Source organism: Diadema antillarum, unplaced genomic scaffold, assembly GCF_040938485.1.
Source record: "Diadema antillarum isolate AM-2024a unplaced genomic scaffold, OU_Dant_1.0 seq00000264_RagTag, whole genome shotgun sequence".
Taxonomy (NCBI): Eukaryota; Metazoa; Echinodermata; class Echinoidea; order Diadematoida; family Diadematidae; genus Diadema; species Diadema antillarum.
In genome coordinates this window covers 757,597-782,216 of record NW_027271302.1, presented here as the reverse complement: position 1 = coordinate 782,216, position 24,620 = coordinate 757,597, and the positions used below count along the sequence as shown (strand labels likewise).

General features: G+C 38.7%; 1 protein-coding gene across 1 annotated transcript in view; it reads right to left on the bottom strand.

Moving 5' to 3' along the window:
• Nucleotides 1-319: 319 nt before the first annotated feature.
• The window catches only part of LOC139729807 (cytosolic carboxypeptidase 6-like), a 100,864-nt gene continuing 76,563 nt past the window's right edge, over nucleotides 320-24,620 (bottom strand). The window contains exons 7-13 of the mRNA XM_071640737.1: nucleotides 18,486-18,575; nucleotides 16,077-16,191; nucleotides 14,994-15,105; nucleotides 13,455-13,607; nucleotides 8,511-8,673; nucleotides 1,178-1,287; nucleotides 320-505 (exon numbers count right to left, since the gene is read on the bottom strand). Of these exons, the coding sequence (XP_071496838.1) occupies nucleotides 320-505; nucleotides 1,178-1,287; nucleotides 8,511-8,673; nucleotides 13,455-13,607; nucleotides 14,994-15,105; nucleotides 16,077-16,191; nucleotides 18,486-18,575 (929 nt within the window). The remainder of the gene's footprint in view (nucleotides 506-1,177; nucleotides 1,288-8,510; nucleotides 8,674-13,454; nucleotides 13,608-14,993; nucleotides 15,106-16,076; nucleotides 16,192-18,485; nucleotides 18,576-24,620) is intronic.

Below are 24,620 nucleotides of genomic sequence, written 5' to 3'. Positions count from 1 at the left end.
AGCACTGCACTCACTCACACCTTCAGACAGTAACTACTGAATCTCACATCATGAATGATCTCTAATGGCTGTAACACTGCTGCAAGCAGTCAAGGGGTTAACTTTGGATACACTCTGAAGTACCTCTCCTCTACCAGACCATAATGGGAAACCCTGGCCAGTGAGTGGACACCATAATCTGGTTCTTTCAACACTTGTTCTTTTGAGTTAACTCATCCCATCTACAGCATTGTCCACACAGTTTTTTAAGAATGAAATCCAAAGGCTAGTATCAAGAGGCACGAGGTCTAGCGATCAACAGTCAATGTGAGGGCGGTCATCATCTCTTTGCTTCTCGGTGGTGGAAGCGCAGCTGGACAGCGGATGACCCATTGACCGATGGCGCACTGTGGCTGTGAGTCTCACCATTGTTCCTCATGTACTTGCTCATCTCAGAGTAGGCTCGACGCTGACCCTCTGTCTTTTGACCTTCGCCCTTTTGACCTTTTGCAGACTTTTCTCTCCTCTGAATAAAGGCAAGAAAGACATGCTTTCATTCTATTTTTTTGTTTTGTTACATTGGTTATTTTCAAGTACACTTTTCTGCAAGAAAACTAGCTATACCACATCATATGTCTGCTAGGAAAGACAATCTTATATCACATTGTGAATATGCATGGTTGAACCTTCTTTATATGAAATTGGACCCGGGCCCTGTTTCATAAAGCTGTTCGTAAAGTTACGAACAACTTACGAGCGACTGGTGATCAGTTCTGATGTGCTATACATATCAGAATTTCCATAATTCAGCACAAGAACTGATCACCAGTCGCTCGTAAGTTGTTCGTAACTTTACGAACAGCTTTATGAAACACCCTCCTGGTCAGCTGATTCTAAAAGTGCAAATTTCCTTTTCTTCCTGAGTGCATAAAGTGTGTGTGTGTATGCACATCAGTGAGCCCAGAAATCTGGGAGTAAATTCATAGAAGACCTATATCAAATGTAACTTCAAAATGATAAGAAAACCCATAGCCAAAGCAGGTGCTCAGCTGGTACTCCTGTTGTCATAGCAATTTTCATTTTTTTTTTCTGCTATGAATATTTCCATTTCTGTGGCAAAGCTGCACAATTACACAATACTGTCAGCTTTGAGCAGACTCTGAAATAATTGGCTGACGGTGAGCTTGCACAAGCCTACCTTGAACTGATTTAGAGCCGAGACATTCGCAGCAGGCTTTGGAGTGATGAGTGAGGAGAGCTTGTAGTAGTCTAGAAATGTCTTCACAAGGTTCCTGCCCAGTTTCATATCTGGTTGTGGTCAAGTGGTTAAGAATGCATAAATCTCTGCCTGTTTCTATCACATTGTTCTATAGGGTAAGGTCATAATGCTCTCGACACACATCCAAAACACATTATCCTTGCACACTCTAATATATTCAAGGCTCATCTTGTTAGTGGAATAGCATTTACATTTATTTTATTTTCTTTATCTCCATTCAAATACGCACATAAACACACAGACACACATGCACACACATTTGTTGCTGTTGGTTTTTTTTTTCACATTAGGCATTTTGTCAGCAATCATTCTCATCATATAAAACTGTCATTCAATTATTCTCAGTAAGACAGTGACAAGTAGTGTACTTGTACTCTCACAGAATTGATGGCCTTACTCATTCTTATTCAGTTTCTGATAGTTTCTGACAGCATGTGGTCTATAATACCTGTAGAAGAAGACTACATTATATCATATTTCATTTATCATATTCATTTCATAATTCATTATGTATTGAGTATTTGTCTTTTTCAAATAAAGTGCTAAAGACTAAAAACATACAAACGATCAGCATCGCCCAAAACTATGCTGTTCAACTGAGAGAATTCCCACAATGCAGCACATTACTCTTGATGTAAAATAAATAAAATTCATACATCCCAACGTAACATAAGCCAATGAATGAAACCAGAATAGTAGACAGATGTATGGAATGTAAAAACTAAGATTAATATCAAAACTAAACATTTTTTTTTCTTTCACAAGTCAACTGATTTTAGAACGCAAGGTACATTAGCTATACATAAATATAGGATTATCTTGCATTTTCTCTAAAATCCTATATAAGTGATCAATTTGTTCAGTGCGCCATCTTAAAGGCATAATTTACCATTTGCAAATGAAACAAAAACCCAGCATTAGCGCTTTGAAATAGGTCAAAAATGTGAGTTAGGGATAGAAACAACCACTGTAATAATTTGAATCAGTAAAATCAAAGTTAAGTATTGTTCAATATACAAAATGTGAACAATAGTTATGATAAAGATGTTTCCAGACTAAACTGTCTACAGTTACGATTTATTGAGAAAAATACAGATATTTCCTTGTATTTCAGGCTTTATCGCAAAAATTTTTTGATAGGATGTTTTGTGGTACAACAGACTTACACACATGCATTAAGTGTCATATCTTGAAAATGTTTTAAATCACTGTTCCCAAAGGTAAACAGGACCTTTAATGTCAACTGTTAAGGGCGCTGCCTGGTGCTATTCAATGCTGTTTTTCATCATTATTATTTGGGATTTCCTTATCTTTTTTTCTTTGGTATGCTAAAGATGAATCTTCAAAAAGAAAAAAAAAGGAAAAGGAATCTCCTGCCCACCTATAATATCAGGTACATGCATGAAATTCAACAAATAGCAGCGGATAGCCCTTTGTGTAACAACACTCCCCATTCATTGTACCGGCACGTCTATGCTTAACACTGTGGAAGTTAATTTACTGTGCAAGTAGTAGAAAGCCAAGCCTATTCAAACAAGACGGCATCTCATCCAGCCCAAAAAGCCAGATTGTAAATTCTCGTCCCTGTGTTCTCTGTAAAATTCTTTCATTTTCTTCCACGAGCGCGGGCATCTCTCTTGTGTCCACATTAATCACGACACAGTCATCCGCCGGATACCAAATGCGTAACCCTGAAACAAACACCCGATGTTGTTTACTGCCGTACCTGTTTTACCTGGCGCAGCACGACAGTTCGTCGTACTTTGATCAAACAAACAAGGTGGAAATCACCTATTGCCTACCTGGGCTCACCATCTCAATTCCAGATCAAAAAAAGAAAAGATAAAAAAAAAAGATCCCCCACCCTCCTCCATTTCATCACCACTCTACAACAAGAGGCTCATGAAAGATTTAGCAGGCTGTGGTAGAGAAACAATGAGAGCGTTGATTAATGGAATAGCTCATCTGAGTGCGTGTCCATTTCAGGCTAATCAAAAGCGACTGACTGCCTCCCGGTAGAGATTCCACACAGACAGTCACCACCCTACTTAATTGATTTTCAGAGACAAAAGAAATGCCGGATGTTAGGTGATCAGCTTTATGGATACAGCACATGGGTTGACACACTGGAATGATTTGTAATTGATTAATCCCTGTTGTATTTTTTCCCTTTACCTTGAAAAACATATAAAAAAAATGAGAGAGAGAGAGACACTAAATTGTGAGAACATTACAGTCAAGGGAATGACTTCAGATTGATTTACATTGTTAATAAAATCAGTTTTGGTAGGAGATAACTTCAAGTACTAGTAGCATGGAACAAGAAGCTTTAAGCAGAGTCTGGCATTGCAATGTGCACATTGATGCTCATGCTACATACAGCCACACAATAACTTACTGTGATACGCTAAGCATATTATACTGATTGGGTTGTTTTGTGGAAAATAAGGTAGCCGTATTTTCTTCTTTCTGAGCATTTTATTACCATGAGCCATGATCACTTGCTGATTTGTCCCATTTACTACCAGATTCTTTCATTCCATTGGACCTTACTTAGGACTCAATAGGTTCCTACAGGCAATGTGTTCATACAAAGAAAATATACTTTATAGGCGACATCTGTCTTTTCTTCAGTCATATTGTGTCAATATTGTGTGAATGTGAATGCTCCCGTAATTAATAACATTTCCTCTTGTAATGTGAGAAGGGAGATGATTTGATCATAAGGGATATCAGCACGAGTGTTAATGTTATAACAAGTATGTCCTCAATGCACACGTCTGCTTGAATGGTGCCTATCAATTCAAACTTTGCACCTTTACATCATGGTATCCTCACCCATGCCTACATAACGTAGGTCTATCTCCTGACTAAATCTGGAACAAAGGCAAGCAAAGTCAGTGTAGATTTGTTGTGTACGCATACTATTTAAAACAGACTGATTTAATTAAGCTAAAAATAGCCTCATAATCCTGGAATGGCCGTTTGATAGATATGATATCCACCAAATTTGTGACTACAGCCATCTTTCCAACAGTTTCATAACAGCTACTTTGAAGGAATGCGTGCATTTGTGAAAACTTGAGTTTTTGATGGTTTAGGGCAACTGCAATTATTCAAAGCAAAGTAAAAATAGATCTCATATAAAAACCTGTAGTATTTTGTCGCAGAGCAGAATGCTTAGAAGCATGATCAGGTACTATTTTCACTGTATTTACAAGTGTAAGTTTAAAAAATGGGGCAAAAAAGGGAGATCCCAGAGGATTCTAATTTCACCTATACATTGAGGATTCCAGAAATGTTCATTTTAATAAAGGTCCTCTTGGGTGAAACTTTTCTCATAACCAACATAAACAGAATTCTAGTGACTACAATCTTAAACTTAAAAAAAAAAAAAAAATGTTTTAACCTTTGATCATGAAAAACACATCAAAAAGGGGCAATTTTGTGTTTTGCAGTCACAGGGTTACTTGAGCAGTGTAATAGATCTACCTGCACTGTCCAGTCATGTACTATTCATGAAATGGACAATGTACTTTTCAGAATTCTCCCAGAAGCTGGGGAGTAATTAGGGTTCATCACACTTATCTCACCATCCTGGCTTGAATTGTCTCTGGAGAGCATTAGCTCTGCCTCGCTGGCGCCGCAATGTTTAAGGAGACGTTAATCATTCTCATTGATTCTCGCAGCTTGACACAAGACTAATGGTCAGCCCGTTCCTCCGCACTCCTGCGACAGTTTTACAGTAGCCCTCACTGAAGGCCTGACAGAGCTACTAGATGTAGTGTAGTCAGTGAGGCGAGGATGTCACTCAGCACCACAACTCTAAGCCATATAGTAATGTGTACTTGGAAGAATACGTAGGTAATCTAAAATGATCTTTCATTGAAACTAGATGCAGTGTGAACACCAAACCACCATTCTAATGACAACATCATAAAGCAAAGTGAGTTCCTGGTTTCATGTAATGTCTAACTCATACAAGTTCCTGTCATGAATGGCTAACTGTCAGAGTTCAACAAGTTCATGTCAGAATCAAAATTTGCTAAGTCTCTGCTGATGATTGGTTCTGGCAGTCATCTGCATTTGCAACTTTGCATTGAGAAATCTAATTCAATGAACATTTGAACACTTTTCCTCATTCTTTCTAAGACTGTCCTTGGTTGTTTTGACTATGCAGAAAAAGCTGCATAGTTGTACATATGAAGAGTTCTCTGATAGCCTTAGTTTAGTGTTTTCACTTTTAATAATTCATCATGTCCAGAGCTACACAAGACATACTATAAAACACGATATATTCGCGGCATGAAAATTTCGCAAATTGGAGCCGAATGCGTTTCTCACAGCATGAAATTTTTGTGACTTGACACTGGGATCCAATGCATATTGTGCAGGCAAGAACTTTCAAGTGCATTTTAATTTTGCGAATGTTGCAGCTCGCGAAATTCGCCAAATTCAAATGCATGTGAACATTCCTCATTCTACAGTATCTAGAAAAACAATCTGCAATCTACCATAACTTGACCAAAGATGAACCCTGCATTTCAGAAATTTAGATACTGTAAAAGTGGTTTCTTTCGTGTACAGATACTTTCGCGGTTTCCATCGGTGCCGACTTTTTCGCATGTGTGTTTAAATTCGCAGTCGGCAAAATCTGTGAATTCACAGTCGGCAAAAACTGTTTCATTTTGCACATGAAAACCCAAACTATAATCCAATTATTATTTTTTTAATTTATTAAATAGAAATTAAAATTAAATGCAGGCTTACCTGAAATCCCGTCCCTCGAGTACTTTATAACATGCTTGTATAAAACTATTGTTGCCTAGATGACCTAAATTGCGCGAATTCTTTGTGTGTGCATGTGCACAATAGCGTTGTAACAAGCGGCGAGTTTAAAACCATTTCCTTACGTGGTTAATTTCGCGCGACTTTTCGAAACATTTTCGCGTGATGTTAAATTCACGGTTTAGCCTCAAAGCGAGAAAAGTGAGAAAATAAAACCACCGTGAAAGAAACCACTTTTACAGTAATCAGCTTTCCACGGCAGAGGGGAGATCAGCAAGATATGTAGACAAAGACAATCATATGGTAAAATATTTACAACAGATCTATGACCAGAAAAAAATTAACGAAAAGTTAGTAATCAGTCAACTGTAATAACTTTCAGCTTGTTAACATTGTTAACATTATTAACATTTCAGCTTCAGTAACATTGATGCCAAGAGTTGTACAAAAACAAGCCAATATCATCAGGTTGATAAAACTACTCAACTGTTTTCATGATCATGAGGCCATCAAAATATGAATATATATTTCTGACAGTCTAAAAAAAAAGCTAAGATGTGTACACTCTGCCATATAGAGAAATACTGTACACTTTGCAGCAGTGTGAATGTGTGTTTTGAACATTTCTGTCCTTACGACAATGTCAAAAATAAAAGATAAATCCCCAACAGCACTTCTAATAAAACAAAAGGGGGAACCTTAGAAACACATAACACTTTTTTTTAAAGCAAACTCTTACATGTAAAAAGAGAAGTGTTGCATTTGTCCAGTAAATGCCTGTTTAGGCATGTTTTAAGTGGACATTGCACTATTTTAAAAGGCACTTTGCATGATAAATTGCTATGTGATGAATTAAGGCCATTAAAAGAGTCTCACTGGCATTCGCAAGAAGGACATTAACACTCATGTCTGGAGACATAAAAGTCTCTGCAACAATCATTGTAAGTGAGGGAAATTGGCCATCAATAAAAGTGCCAATATTTCTCACATTCACAGATAACTAGGACTCTACAAGTGTCAAAAGTTACTCTGGAAGACAATGGGATGATCTGGTTTATTTTTTTTTTTTTTTTCAAGATGCTGCTGGTTTTTAATGGTTTTTAACATCCTGCATTCAGTGTCTTGTGGGAATCATTAAACTACATTCTCATCCTGGTAAGCAGCGTGTTGCAATGGTGTTAATGGTATATACTGAAATAATCAAAACTGTAGTATCCATTAATCTAGATAGAAAAAAAATGACAGACAAATTGCATAAGAAGGCGAACTATGTGAAGCCGAAGAGGGGTGGGGGGAGGTACATCGATTGAAATTTACCCTCTGCATCCCCAGCATTTGTTTTATTTTCTTCCGTGAAAGAAGTAGCATTATGGGAAAAAACAATTATATTATTAAGCTATTGTTCCACAGTCATTGTTAGACAATGCTAATGTAATATGGCGTTTCCTGTCGCTTTTTCTGTAATATCCTAGTATGATGTCTGCATGTATCTAAATGTCATAAGAAGTGATAACCAACATCATTTCAATAAAGTGTGAACGTAAAACCTCATCACACAAGCATCAAGTGACAGGTAAGATATTTGATGTTTTGTTGCCTTGTAAGTTTACAATTCATTCACTGAGGTACCATATTGCTTTTCCTCCAACAAATGGGAGGAAAAAAACACATTAAAAAGCTATTTTTTCCCCTGTCTTCTTTGACTCTCTTTATTTTTTATTAAATGCTTGGGGGGGGGGGGGGGGGGGAGGTAATTTGGGTGGAGGCGTGCCTGCTCAACTATCAAGATTGAAAGGTTTTGTGAAAAGGAAATGCAGCAAAAAATATGCATGTAAAGTAGCCTGTCCAAATTATTGTGATTTATGAGTTTCATGTACCATAAAGTCTACTTGACTTTCCCCATGTTACCCATTCAGGTAAAACAAACATTAGATTGGCAAAGGAGAAGATACTTTGTACAGGGTTTTTAAAGTGTGTCTGGACACTAGCTGATAGACACAACTACCTCTGGCAAAGTGGTTTCTGGCCTTATCAATTGAAAAGAAAAGAAAAAACAACCAAAAACAAAAAACAAAAAACAAAACAAAACATGACAATAATAACAGTTTTAACAACAATAATAGTTCATATCTTTATAGCATCTTTGCCACTGAATACAAAGCACTTTAAAATGCCATCCCTGGTCAGCATAGGAAAAAGAATTATAAACAAAAATTACGCGGCAGTGACTGTAAAAGTCCAGTGCATACATAGGGATTATAGGGATATCAATATAGAATCAACTCACCTTCCACATATACACACAAGCACAAACAAACACACACATACCCCCCCCACACACACACACATGCATACACACTCAGAGTGGCCTGCCATCACATTCATTATTCCAATTGTTATGACAACAAGCATCATCCAAATCACCAGTCACCACCACCGTCCCAGTTGCCATGGCAAAGGATACAGCTGTCCTCATCATAGGGCACCACAGTGGAGGATGAGGTGGGGGTGTAACAGAAGAAGGAGACCTCCAGCGTGTAGCAGAGAGAGTTCTCATCCAGGATGCCTCCAAGAAAGCGCCGCCCCGTACCAGCTTTGACGGCATCTCGGTTGAAAGATGTGTTCATCTGCACAGAAGGACAGTCAAGGGATACTAAAAATTACTTCTGCTAATACATGCTAAGAGGAGCGCTCACTAGATGATGAAAGTTGTTAATTATATGCATCACTTTACACAAGTCCAAACTACATTTGTTTCAGCATTCTGTTTGATGTTAATATACTGTATACCTTCTCTTTTTTACTGTGTGGATCTCCTAAAAAAAGAAAATGGAAAACAGCTTTGCAGGCTTTCAAATCGATAGCAGGATATGAATCTACCGATATGACACAAGTATAAAAATTTAAAGAAGTAAATCAACATTTTAAGGGATATATAAATAGATAATAAGAAGACAAGTGAACAAAGTCCTTCTTGGGTCAATGGAGATACAGTCATAAACATGACATCTTCAGTGTAGCATTTGTCATCTACATGACTACGGACAGACAGACAGAAAGGAAGAACTGTTGAAATCCATAAAAAAAAAACATGGAAAGTAGGAGGTAGACATTACCTGGCATTTCAGAGGAAACCAAGTGTGCACTATAGATACACAGAAAACTGTGAGTGATTGCTGGCATATAAGCTAACTTTAGACACATGGCTGAAGATGAACCAAAAGGGGGTTGAATAACAGTGAAGCAGAAGAGAAAGCAAGCCACGCACTTACAACACAGAAAGCTAGAACACTATGGTGAGAGACATATGAAGATGAAGGCACTGTGCTTTTAATATGACAGTGAGAAAGAAAGAGCGAGTGAGCCAGATGAACAAAGAGGCAGAGACATAGAGAAAGACTTGGAAAAAAAAATCAGAAGTGGACACTAAAGACATTTTGCACCCTACCTCCTTCCACCAAATAAAGGATGGGGTGGGGCATGGAGGGCACATAGAAGTATCATCACGGAGTGGAAAAAAGCGACAGATATTCCAGGAGAGACAAAACATCAGCAGTTCCGACACACACAAAATCAATGTTTGCCAGCAATCTGACACCAGGGCTGACAAAAAAATTGGGGCGATGGGGGCCCAAAGGCATCTTCAAATTGGTGTCACCTTACCACCAATTAGCCAGCTCCGCCTCCCTAAATATCACCATGGGTGATATCCTGCCCGGTAGGGCTGGGTTGCCGGGCTGAGGTTCAAGGGGCAGGCAGAATTGATGGGAGTGTATCGCTACCAAACTAGGTATCATCCCGACCTAGGATGAAATCAGGGATGCGGGCGAGTCTGATCTCATTTTGGGCTTTTAACCCTGTTAACCTGAAGGGGGGAAGTGCAGGAGCTGGGAGAAAGTTAGCAAAATATCCGAGGGTGTGGGGTTTCTCTCCCCGGGCAGAAATGGACAGTAGGGGTGGAGGGGGATACATACACCTCATGTCTCGAGACAGGGACGGAAAGGTTAGAGAGTACATTGGCTGGGTGATGGCTGAGATCAATGACCAGTCCAGTGCCAGGTTGGTGGTGCTTACTGCTTAGTAGCAGTTGGGGTGGGATGGGGGCACTGGTGGGGATGGGGATGGAGGGCAAATGGTAGGGGGTTGGACAGAGGGGAAAAGGGGAAAAGGTAGAACCATCTCTCTCCCATATATGACATACCAGAAACTGAGCAAATAAAAATCATTCCAACACACCAATGCTCATAAATTAATGGAAAGATTTTTTTTTTTTTTTTTTTTTTTTTTTTTTTGCTTTAGTCTTCAACCAATCTGCTTTCTGGCTTTGAATGGTGAATGACAGGAGACATTTACAAACTATGACAATGCAACAGCTATACTTGATCATCAGTATCATTTAATGGTGGTTAAAGTTTAAAATGAAAGAATTACAGAATGGCAAAAACACAAGAAGAGAATTCTATCATAGTCAATTTCACCGTGTATGTGATGAATATCCAATGACAGTAATTAGTAACTTTACTTCAAATAATGATATTGATTGAAGAAGCAATCTAATGAGAAGGAACAAAACTGAAAATAATGACTATTACTTCATTACAATTATCTTTATTGTTTTAATCATCATCATCTTTACAATCATCATCAGTATCACTATCTTAACATCAGCAAGACAACTAATGCACTTCAATTCTTTAATGTAGCCAACTGGAAGTTCAACTACATGTAGATACACTTTGAGTGCAAGTTGAAGAGAAAGGGTTTTTGAATCAACAGGCGAACTTTGTTTGGAATGGATGATTCACTGCTTGAGGTGACAGTTGACTGCCTCAGCCAAGCATATCAACAACATCTCAAACTCAACCAAAAATACACAACTTGGTTGAAGAAGTATGAGTCACTGATTTCTCAGAACGCAGCAATTTTCACACGGTGAGTTGAACAACATCCTCGCGTACCTGTACAAGTACAAGTACAAGAAGTACGGAGCAGAAGGAAAAACACGCAAACACAGTGAAAAGGGGGAAAATGCAGAGAAAAAACAACAGCATCATCAACGGGAGCTGGGCAAAAACTTTGTTCTGGAAAGAGTGAATCACCAAGAAGGAGCACATGAAATTTGACAAGCCAAGTTGAACACCTTGCTCCCCACCTGAGCCTCATGATTAATCCATATGCCACCACAAGGAGCTCTACCCTTCATACATCTGACTCCATCGTATCACGGGGGGCACTTACTTGAACTTTGATGGCAGGCAAAGGGAGCTAGAGTCCAGCTTACATCAGTGCTCACTTTGCGAAATTTACACCTCTCTGAACAAACTCTCTCTTATCTCTTCGTATGAGTCATCGCCGCACTGAAAGTTAAACTTTTCATGAATTATTCAACAGATTGGAAAAAATCTTCAGAGCGAAGGAACAAGTTCTCCACCTCTCCCTCTCTCTCTCTCTCTCTCTCTCACTCTTTCTCACTTCTCTGTGTTTCTCTCTTTCTCTATTTCTGTGATTTAAGATAATGATGTAATGCTTTCATTAAAGCTTTCGCCTGTCTTGTGTTTTCCTGCAGTGGAATGGTGGGTAAGAGAGATGTGCATTAGGTATTTGACACATGCCTGACTTCACATGACCTTAAACTTTTCCCTACAATTCACAAGTAAGGAGAGGGGGAATCATTGCTCCTGGTTGTGGGGGGAAGAGAAATCCTCGCTGCAGTCATAATGGAACCAGACATACAGATCGCATCCAATGACTCAAAGTGATGTCAGCCATGACATCAGCACACGGCTCATGCATATGCACGAGCCATCGACCGTGGGTGTGCGGGAGAGCCCGGCCAGGGACATGCGGCGTGGAGATGTGCCTCCAGGGGGGGATGCGTACTTGAGCGAGCAGCGAATGGTAATAAGCCGTTGCTAAATGCATCCCATGCCAGGCCCTGCCTAACCTTGGACTTGTCTTCTGTACTGCAAACTGATGTGATTTGGACGTCTTTCCAAACAAGCAATCTTTAAGCTTCCTTCCTCTTCTTTTTTTTCCATCCTCTACCTACTTCTATCCCCTCCCTTCATCTCTCCCCCTCCCCAACTACTAAAAAAAGAAAAAAAAAATACTCATCTCTTTTTTCCCCTTCAACTTTCCTCGTTCTTACCACTTGGCTGAGCATTTTCTATTCATCTAATCAGATTTGTTTCTCTTAATCAACTTGTGCTCCAAAGCTCAAGAGAATAAGTCAAGGTCAGAGTTGCCAGCTACAGGTGATTTTTTTTTGTCTTTTTTGTTTTTTGCTCTTTTTATTTTTTGCATATTGCCCTTTCTGAAAGTTGGTGTTATATAAATTTTATGTGCAGCAGGAATGAAATGCAAATGAAAAAAATATGCCTCTTTCTCACTTTTGTTTCTGGGAATTAAATACTAATAAGATAATTTAGCGCATGTCTATTCCATTCAATGTAATTAAAAGGTGGTAAAGAAAATCTATTGTACTTCATTCTCACATCAGATAATCTTAGGATAATCCTTATTATCGCTTAAGCCTTCAGTCAGTTAATGTCATTAATGACTCACTATCAAGAGACTATAAGCATGGACAACACATGTGTTCAAACCAAATTAGATCTTTCATGATCATTGTACCTCAAAGTGTTGGCTTGAACTGGGGCATAATTCCTGGCCTGCAGGTTTGTACTCTTAGCAAAAAGTTTGAAGGTGCATAATAATTTTATTCACAGTAAATTTTTCACAAACATATAACAAAATCCCATCCATTTCTTTTTGCTTTGTTTGGTTGGTTTTTTTTTTTTGGATAAAGAGATATAAAAAAAGATACTGGCTATAAAAGTAATGAAGACAAAAGAAAGGAGGCAGAACTTAATGGAAATGCCTGCTCAATCATCAAAGCAGATTCTGAGCTTTGCCTGCAGAGCAAATGTAAAAAAATAAAAGCTATTTGTCAAAAGGAAAGAGCGGGTATAAAGGAAAGGAGGGCTAACTTTCGGTAACAATATTAACATGCATATTCATAAAAGATAAACAATGAAACAGTTATCTAGAGCAAGAGATAAACATTTTCTCTTTTTACGCAATAGTTAACCACATACACACAGAAATATGAAAATTTGAAGTATGATATTTGAACCCCCCCCCCAGAAAAAACAAAAAACAAAAACAAACAAACATGAAGATGCAGAAAACAGCAAGTTGTAGAGAAGATCAAAGGAGAATGTAAGATACGTTTAAGGTGATAATCCATGAGAGAAGAAAATTAACTGACACAAACAGGTGATAGATGATGGAAGTATTAAAGAGAGAAAGCACAATATGTAAAAAAATAAAGAGTATTTTAAACAAAATCAAAATGCCACAGGAAAGGTTGTGGTCCAGGTGTAATACCAGGGCAAGTTTGACTTACCATTGAGAAGTCATCTGCATTGGCTAACATGAGTTTGGGAAAGACAGCTTGTTTCTCGTAACGCACCGGGTCGTCATACACGTTGCCGTACATGAATCCGTTCATCAGCGTGGAGTGGGCATGGATGTCGATGTAGAAATCGACCTCAATGTTCTGTGACATGATCAAGAGACTCTCAACTCACATTGGACTCAATGATATTTGACATCATTTCCACACATTAAAAATTTGACATACATGTGTTTGTCACAGCTAGTTCAAAACAATATTAAGAAGACTGTTATCTTTATGACAAATATTTGCGACACTTCATCACAAAACCAACAAAAAATTGCCAGACATGGATTTTTGTTAAGGGCAGATTCTGAAAGAGCAGACTTTCAGCTTCAAAATTATGTATAAATCAATTCAAATGGACTCTCTTAACCTATCTCAATATAGACAGAAAGCACACTCTGGAAAAATGTGTACTGAGGAAAGAGGCTTTGAAGTTTAGGGTCTATTCTAAAGCACTTAATTTTACCCAGCCGAGCTCTAGGCAATGAATGGGACAAAAAGACAGGATATATAACTCCTTAACAATGACAATAAAGGGATTATCAGGTTATGCTGAAATTGAGCATGTTAACACATCATATTCATGACTAATGCTAACTTTCAAAGCAGTAGCATCACCTTTTCAAAAGTTATTGAAGTTGAAAGTGAATAGTGTGTAAAGGGCATTTTAAGAAATGAAAAGGGACTCTAAGACCCATCTAATGACACTATTCTACAAAAAAAAAAAAAAAGTGTTCCTCTAGAAAAACTGCCAAAAACACATTTCCCATTCATTTTATGATTCCAAACTTTAGGATAATGTAGCAGAAGAATTGCTCTTTCAGAAAATATGAAAAACAAAATACTGACTAGGCTGACCTGTTTCACCTATTTTGAGTCCTCACACGAAATCAGTCTTTTTTGTTGGTTTTGTGATGCAGGTCACATTTAGTATACATCAGCTACCCATCAAAATGGATAATGGAATGAGTTCCAGGATGGACAATTAAAATGTGATAGAACTACATAAAAACCTTGTACTTTGAACACATAGCCTCATATAAATATTATTCAAATACTATTTTACAGGTCTCTTGTGGTAGGAATTGGTAGATGAAAACTGAAGAAAGAGTTGAAGGCTGAAATATTCTTAAAGATCATATGACTGCGCTTCTCGGTCTTCTTGTATTTTTTCCCCTTTTTTAAATCAACATGCCATTAGTCAAACACCTAAAACCAAACTCTCACTTGAAAGGGTAGAGAACACACAAAATTCAAAAACAACTTTTATTCATCACAGTAAGCAATTTCATTTGAAGAAAACTAACAATGAAATATGGTAATGAAAGCCGAGAAAAGACCGGAAAATGCAAATGATTTGACCTTTTTCTTTTTTCCTGTCACAAATTGCAAAAGGAAGCGAGGCTCATGACTAGCTGAAGTAAGAATGAAAAGGAATACTGCAATAAACACATTTGCAATTGATATAGTGGAACTCTTTACTGGGTTTGCATTCATGTCCATTAGGAGCTGCTTGGTGGCGTGCAGCGTGGGGTGAGCCCAGGGCGACGGCTCGTGCCAATGTCTGTTGAGATCAAACCCCATGAGGGAGCACCTGAGGAGAGAGAGGCAGCCAAAGACCCGCACTGACAACACTATATACGCCTTTAGGGATCAGCAGGTATGATCAGAGACTTTACAGCCCGGTACACAAAACACCCTCATCATTACAAAACCCTTCTCAAGTCATCAACTGGCCATTTTCATGAAGACGTGGGACCGACAGCTCACTTCTTCATTTCACAGGATTCAGAGAAACTCTGGTTTATTGCTCGCCACTCAACAAACAGTAACATTATCTGTCAGGTAGAATTTTCATGAATATTGTGCTTTGACCTTTAGGTTTGAGGCAACACCTTGAAATAAAATCTTACAACAATATGTATAAGTGTGTTTATATTACATATATGTGTGTGTGTGTGTCTACATAATATGTTTATATTTATTCATATGCAGAGAGAGAAATAGATAGAGAGAGAGGGAGAGAGAGAAAGAGAGAGAAGAAACTGCTATAAAGGTGTCATGTCCTGGAGCCAGTATTACAGGTCATAGGTATCACAGGAAATATGTGATAAAAGTGGAAGACATGTTCAAATATAAATGCTTACAAATATTGGTAATTTAACTCTCAAATTATAATCATATTCGACTGTGTAAAGTTTCCTTTGAGCTGCGGCACCTACATATGAATATATAACCCAAGAACATGCATTTTAAGGTACCTGACAACCAGAAGGGTGTAACTCCACAGAAAAAGTTAAGAATTTATTAGCATTCTTCTGGCACTACTGTAACATCTTTCTTCAGAATTAACAAACTTTGCCATCACACACTCAATATCATGCACTCCTAAGAACACCAACACATACACACAAAACAAATATTAAAAGGAAAATAATCAGAAAGTTTAATTTTCAGGTGATCTAGGACACAGGTGAAGGCAGAAGGAATGGGATTGTCATTAGCAAAGCTCTCCCTCTCTCTCTCTCCCGACGGTGGCTCGACGTGGTGGCACTCGGAACTCACCTGTAGTTGCCAAGGTAGACACCGTCTGGGTTCAGCATGGGTACTACTTTAAAGACGACGTGCTCCCGCAGAACCTTGGCTACTGGATGCTGACTGAGCAAGAAATCCAGCAAACCTGGAAAAGCAGACACATACACAACACAAAACTTATCACTTTGGTGCTCTTTACAAACAGATTGGTAGATAAGAATGCTACATGGCTATGGGTAAGACTGTAGTATAGGTACAAAATTGTGCACTGTCTGATACTGATACAAAGTCATTAGTGACATAATAATTCAAGGTGCTCCAGAAACTGTCTGAATTCTTACCACAAAACAGAAGTTACACACATTATGATTTACACTGTACCTTTCATGAGACAAAATTAGTGAACACAATAATGAGGTAGAAATTTAAGTAATTTTTCTTAATTTCTGATTACTAGATTACTTCATAATTGAATTTTGAAGAGCTACTGTACTCGGCCTGAGATTGTCACAAAAAAAGCACAATATTTTCATTATGAATTTAGGCAAGATGCCCATGACGTAGTCCTTCTATTATTCATTTACTTTGTAACAGCCTACCATTTTTTCTGATACCCAGCCACGATAAACTGCAGAAATCATAGCTTTATTTAAAAAGTTGCTATGTGCAATTTTGATCTTTTCTTTTTAAACAGCAAAAGTACACCTGCTGCACAAACTGTCCTTGTCCTCAGCAAAGACGCTGTGAATCATTTTGATGCTCGCTTGGTGACAAGATACAAATTATAATGACTAATTCATTTCATATTTTTGTCCATCCTTTGATTGATATCAGGGACATAAACTTAGGTGATGAAGAGCAAGTCATCATATTATAATCTGAATCATATTCCTTTCCATGGCAAGGCTGCATTTAGCAAGATAGATAATCACATCAAGTTCATAAAAACAATCAGTGATTGGTTTGTGTATTTGGATGTGTTTTCCCCTGTGGTTTAATGTGGTATAATAAAACTAATAGCAGTAACATTAATCAAACTCCATTGTATTAGAAGATGGAATGAATGTACACACAGATGTTCTAATCAAGGCTGTGCAAATATCCCAGCATTATCTTTTCTCCCCCACCCCTTCCCTTTATCTTCTTCTCTTTCTAATCTATTCCCCTCTCCACTAAATCACTGAATTATACACCAGAGTGTAATCAAATCCATTATACCAGTCACCTGGTGAGGATGAAAATGGAGGTGACTTTGACAGGGAGCTTTTAATGACCCTCGATGTGCTCGCTAATCAAGGACAATTTTTCACCTGAGATTGGATGAGGGGGATGGTGTGATGCGGTTCAATATTTTTTTTTTTTCCACAAACCTTCCGCTCACGCCTCCAGAGGAATGCATGAGATTCAGCCCAAGGGCACTTTGATGGGCACACACACCAACTCGTGTCATATCATCCTAACTTGCTTTGCATCGCGACCCCTCCCCCTCCCCCCCCCCCCCACACTTTCAAAAGAAGTAGCTCAACTTACACAAACTATCTCTTTCTGCCACACCTCATGTGACGTCAGTGCTTGTTATCAGCACAAATTGTTATCTATTCAATCTTACATTAAACTACCAACTGGTTTGACAGTCAGATTAATGAAAGTGTTACCCAAACTTTTACATACATTGTCTTCGAATGTTTATAAAAACCTTTCAGTAATCCAAAGACAGCCAAGTTGAATAAAGTTGAGGCATCACTGTTACCATGAATAAACTGTCGCCAATAGTTCATCTCCCTCACTAACCATTTATAGTAACAGTAAGAGAGAGAGAAAGAGAGAGTTAAAAAAAACCCAAAAACTCAAGACCCATGCAAATACAATGAATGTACACCTAGGTGTGGCTTATGCAATGCACGATTAGTAGTCAGCAATGCCAGTATTTATTTAAACCTTTTCAGAGAGGCTCGCAATCAGATATTCAACCATATGAAAATTTGTCTTACAAGTCCCAATTTAGAAAAAAAAACAATGCCTAATGCATAAATAGCATATCATACAGTATAGTACTGTACAACAAGAAATTTTCATGGGCATGATACTTTCATTTATTTTGTGAGGAACCACGATTTGCATCAGAAAAATACACGCAAAAGTTTTTGTCTACACAATGCAGCTTCATGCTGCATATGTGTCTGTTTTTACAGTACTGCAAAGGAAGAAACTAATGTGGCATTAATTTTTGCAAAATGGAGCCGATGTCCTTTTTGCGCGCCATGTTATTTCTGCAAATTGCCACTGGCATTCAATGCATATAGTGTAGAGAAGAAATTTCGCATGCATTTCAATCTGGCAAATCTTGGCTCTTGTGAAATTTGCAAAGGTAAAACACTCATGAAAATTTCTGGTTTTACAGTAACTAGAGGTGAATCTGAATGAAGAATGACCTCTGACCTTGACAAACATAAGAAGCAGGTGTTTCTCCAGGGTGCACCCTGGCTGTGATGACTACTACTCTCTGTTTGACGTCAGGCTCCAGGTTCTCTGCAAAGACAGAAAAGAAAGAATCACAATAGCTTCCATGCAAGACAAAACTTTTTTCGTCTAATCTTGTTTCTTTTCTCTTTCTTTCCCCTCTCTTTCATACTCTCTATTCATCTATCTCTCTCTTTATCTTTGTATACAGACATTCATACATAATATTGGATTTTTGTTTCTTTTTTCTCTATCTATCTCACTTGGTATACTACTCCATCTATCATGGCCTTCTATCTATTCATGTTTCCGTGTTTTTTGCTCTTACAGTTTACTAAAATGGATTACTGCATCTCATCAATGAAAGTGCACTTTTGCACATTTTCATCTGCACACGTAAATGCTAATCTATTCAAACTTTTCTCTTTGTCGTGATACATGTTTGTCATGAATGTGCTATCACGCTGAAACCAACACACGAAGAAGACATACAGCACATAACACAGGGTACCACTGTGAATGCTTTGCTGTTGAGCTTCATGTTACAAAGAATTCTTTTTGCCCACAGCAACTCCCTAAGCCTGTAGTTCATTGCGCAGCATAATTCATTGTGGTCTTGTTCATTGCGCACAAATATAAAGATACTGTCAAGACAAAACCAATTAGAACAATGGATGAAAGAAAAAAAACATGGAATAACAAGAGTAAAAAGTTTGTCAACATTAGGGATGCATGAAAGAATTGATATACAAGGTGTTTTCTTCATGCAGTAATGTCTGCACTGTATAGAAGCACAAAGCCCCTTACATCATCTCCTCTTTACAATACACACAGGCCATGTGTTAGCGTGCTGTGACTGAGCCCCCTTTTCATCAAATCACTCACTCAGGCAATGTAAGAAAGGCTAAGTATCTACATTGTGTCCTGTACCTCCAATTCATTCGCTTTGTGATTCTCTCCCCACATGAAGTGTAAGACAACCCAACCTCATTCTCATGCATGGCCGACCATTTCACAGTTTCCATTGCAGGCAAACATACAGAGTTGGTCGGCCAGAAACGATATCGGTGGTATTTAGCTGGCTAGGTCCTTCCGACAGGCAGCCCACATAACAAGCTGCCTGCATGGATTCTTACACCTTTTCCCACAGTAGAGAATTCACCATCCAGCCCACAAGACCAACTGTTAACTTATCACTTGCAAAGCTCCTGTATTTTGCTAGTGTTAACTCAAGGTCAGAGCGAGGGGGTTCTTTTTAGATCCCTTTCAACCCCCCCCCCCCATCCCAACCAGTCCCAAGAGTTTCTCACTGTCTTTTAAGTCCAATGTATGAGGAAAAGGTGACAGGATTCAGGAAGAGGCGCTAATGAGAAACAGGGGCAGGCAAGCGAGATGATTGAATAACCAGCCTGAACTTGGCACTAGCTGCAACTTATTTGGAAGAGTGGCCTAGCGGAAAATGCGAAGCAGCTTCCCAAATTGTTGGGCTCACGCATCGGTGGAGTGTACTTTCTTCTGGGCTGATCGTGCGTGAAGAATAGTTTGCTATACACCTCCAGCATCCTGCCAGCGAGGTAGGACGGGGGGAGTGCAAGACGGAAGAAGAGGGAATGTTGGGAGTGAGAAAAGAGAAGGCGGAGGACGAGGCCAGACAGACAAAAAATAATAGCAAGCACACAAACAGCTTAGGCTTTAGAAGGAGAGAGAGAAAGAGAATGAAGGCCCAAAAAGACTTCCTAGCACTAGGAGTGAAGGCTTACAAGGATTATTAGATAGTGGGGAGTGATAACTGGATGTTTTGGATCGACAACAAATTTGGAAGAGAAATCTGCAGAGTTGGTGCATTTGAGAACAGCATAACATAAAGAAGGGGTAGTTCAAAACAGAGAAAGATAAAAAGTAATTTGCAGTTTAGAAAGAGATAAGGTGTAGTCAAGCTCAAACATGGTCTATAAGTGAAAGGTAATATAAGAAGATTATTTTCAAAATGTTTTATACAGAGGGGAAAATACTGTCATATCACAAACAAAACAGGTAAGAAAATCTGTGTAACAACATGGGGGGAAATAAACAACACCAGGCACTGTACCATCAAGGCAATGGCTCTAGCTTTTCTTACATTCCAGATTCCATCAAAGATTTTTTTTTAATGATATTTTTCATTTGATTTCATTCAATATCAGGTTCTTTTTCACAATAATACCAATTCAAACAAGAATAAGCAGCTGTTCTTCTCACTTGTGCTGTTAAATCACATTCTCTTTTTTTTTCTTTTCAGTAGCACAAGTGTTACTGTTATGAAGCAGATATTGATTAGTTTGATCAGGTTGATCAAGATAGCTTTTTCTGAGATTTATGCAGAGTTTGATATCACTTTCGTATACATAGTTTGATTTGTAACAAAAAAGAAAAATGTATTGTATGTTCTTTAAAAAAAAAGTGTACCCTCATACACACACACACACACACATGGGATGAAAGGTGTGGGACATAAAGAAGACAAAGTTTCCTACTAGACACAGACCAGAGACAAGCTGGACAGTCTGCCTGAAAATCATGATACATCTCATGGGCTACTCCATAGAAGTGAGTGGAAGAGATGAAAAAAAAAACAGAGAAAAAGAAAAGTGTAAGAGAGAGAGGGAGAGAGAGAGAGCAAAGAGATACTGGATACTGGTCTTTTTGGGGGCTGAAAATTATGTAGGAAGAAGGGTAGAGGAGTGACTGGGGTGTAAGGGTCACGCACTACTCTAACTATGAATTATCAACTTGTGATGGTAGTCATCCATACCAGGACTGTGTACATTTCGCCTCTTGCCAAGCCTCCAAGGATCACAATTGTGCCTTGCACCCTGACCTACGGGGGGCCCTTGTTTGACTGAAGAGGTCTTCCCTAAACGGGTCCCGACACTTGACTCACTTTCGGTCTCCACCAATGGGTGAGATGCAGTGGAGTGGGGTGGGGTGGGGTGGGGCGGGGTGGGGCAGGGGTGATGGGATGGGAGGGGGGTGGGGCGGGGTGATGGGGTAGTGCAGATGTGACGAAAATCCACCATGATTCTGTCAGTCAGAGCAGCAGTGCTCCACAGGAACACCTGCCAGGCACAGACAGCACTGAAGAGGGTGACTTTAGGGGCAGACAGTATACTGTCTAATCAGGCTAAGATGTGAACTAACTGGGAGAGTGTGTTTACATTTTTGGGTCACTGCGTGTCCTGTGCAATCTCTGACACAATCACACAAGTCATGTAACTGGTTGGGTGGGGGTGTGTGAGATGCAAGATAATAAAGATCCTTGTAAATGTATAGAAGTGTATTCATTTGCAAATACTGTAGCATATTTCTTGGATTACTGCCAGATGGATCAAGATAAGACATGGATGTAACTCATATTGAAGGATGTCTGAAGTCCAGTAAATTCCTTTCATCATTGACATGGATGTGGGCAGAGCTGGTGTCCTCATGTGATGGATTAACCAACTCTATAGTGTCAGGAGCATGATACATGAGGTACGAAATAGACATGGGTAAATCATCATCTTATTGACTGATTCATCAATTACTCCTATGTAGAATGATTGATAGTTCAACAGTTGAGTGGGAAGAGCAGATCTATAATTGCTTACATTCAAGCCACATCATCACATTACAACACAATCAGTAAATGGGTAATGCGCTACAAAGTGACAAATGATGTCATTTTACTGTCTTTTAGCACAACTAAGTAACCAATGAATTCTGGAGATAAAACCCCTCATTTGCTAAAGATCCTCTGGGCAGAGAAATGGGCGGAATCAAAATTGTACTCTTACTGGTGAAAATGACGTATTGTATGGCAAAGAATTTTCAAAATGTAATTAGTGGGCATGTTCATGCAGGAATGTTAACTGAAAGTAACAAGAGTCCCCCCTCCCATCCCCTTCATCTTTACGGAACTGGAGGAAACTGGTGCAATATGAAAGTTTATATTTTTAATGACATTTTGAAACAAATTTGCACTTTCACTGCCATGCCTAAATGAGCTTGAGACATTCACTCTTCAAGAAATTTTAGAAAGATTATTGGACAGCTCTTGAATTGAAAACCATTGCACATGTTGGTGCAGCAGTACTTTTATAAGTGCTACACTCACGATGGAGCAAAGACCTCAATCAACAAAAAAAAAAAAAAAAAAAATGTAAAGATTTTTTGCTATGGCACAATGACATAGTCCAAGGAAATGCACTCCCGGCAAGAGCATGACCTACATCAAACCCTGCACATGGGACAGCAGAAACCAACAGGAGCTGTGTCCCCCTCCGATGTAAATGGTCTCTCCCGAGGTGCATTTTGTGTTCTTGCTTGATTAGTCTAGCAATGTAAGCCTGCCAAATCCACCCCCTAATCCCGGTATACGCTACGTAACCTTCTTCAAGTCATTCGTGTCTGGCAGTCCGCCTACTTGATGCTGTGACCCTGCACTGCACGGTGTCTCTCTCCATGTGGAGAAAGTGCAGAGGAGCAGGAGTTCACGCTATGATGTCATTCCTCATTCAAACTTGTCATGGGTGATAGATGGGACTTTGTGGACAGCTAAAAATACATGTTTTGAAGAATGTTATATCAGTACATGTAACAACAGTTTTCTTCTCCTAGACCGCCTTACAAAAAAGTAGCGAGTAGATTTAATGTTCTCATATCGCATCAAAAATGAAATCTACCCGCGGCAATTTGATACCTAGGGTAGTACACCAATTCACACCTGAGAAATATGTCTGAGTTGTAGGCTAGAGGTTACCACCTGTAAATGTTCTGTCAAGTATCTGAAAGAACTTTTGCTCAAGTATTTCAACCATCCAGGGAGGCATTTCATGAAGGAACTTGTCGGATAAAATATCTGACAAGTCAATTATATCCGACAAGTTTTGTGAAAATCTTTAGTCTGATTGGCTGATTTCTCTGAACTTGTCGGATAATAATATGAAATGCCCCCTGAAGGAACTTGTCGGATAAAATGTCTGACAAGTCAATTATATCCGACAAGTTCAGAGGAATCAGCCAATCAGACTAAAGAATTTCTCAAAACTTGTCGGATAAAAGAGACATTTGTCAGATATTTTATCTGACAAGTTCCTTCATGAAATGCCCCCCTGATCACACTATACCATAATATGCATATCTACCACAATGAAAATGAGATGAATTTCTTACACTACCTCTCAACGATATACACATACCTTTTGGAATATTCTGGTAGTCAGTAAAAATACTACCCTAGGAAAATGTAAGAAAAGTTAATTACATTACATAACTCTTGTGCAATGCTCAGTTGTTATGTTATGTTTTGTTTTTTCTGTTGTTGAAAAAAAAGAGATTTCACTCATTCTCATTTGTCTGGATGCTCATACAACACAGCTACACTGTACATGGAACTGATTCTTTTTGACAATTTGAAGTCCCGAACACTAGCTGACATCTAAGGCTTACTTCTATGATCAAGTTTTTCTTTGTATAAAGCTAGTTGTCTATGAGCCACTACTTGACACGAAGAGACATGAAATTTTGACACTCTTTGTTGATCTACAAATCAAACTAACAACAAAAAAGCATACAATGTAACATATAGGCAACCTACAAGAAGGCCAATTAGCTAATTACAATCAAAAGCAAACAACATTTTAACACTTTTTGCAGGAAAAAGAGAAAAAAAAATTCCACACACATTGCGACGGCATAACCACAATGTCACTGCTCTACATTTGTTACACAGTGTATGATTCAGTACTCATTACATTGATTTTATTGCTCCATAACCATAATGTACAGTGCAAGGATATGAGGGGGGAGGGGAAGATCACATAGTAGGATACTGTACTGGAGATGTACTGTAAGACCAGGAACATTCGCTAGCATGACACTTTCGTGTATTAGAGCCAACAGCCTTTTTCATGGAAAGAAACTTTTGCAAATTGAATTCAATGCATAAAGTAGACAAAACACTTGTGTGCATTTTACTTTAACAAATCTTGGCTCCTGGCAAAATTTGCAAGTCTCATGCACTAGAAAATTTCTGGTTTTACACTAGTCTAAACCTTGTTCTCCATCTTTGCATCATCAATAGGTATACATTCTTTG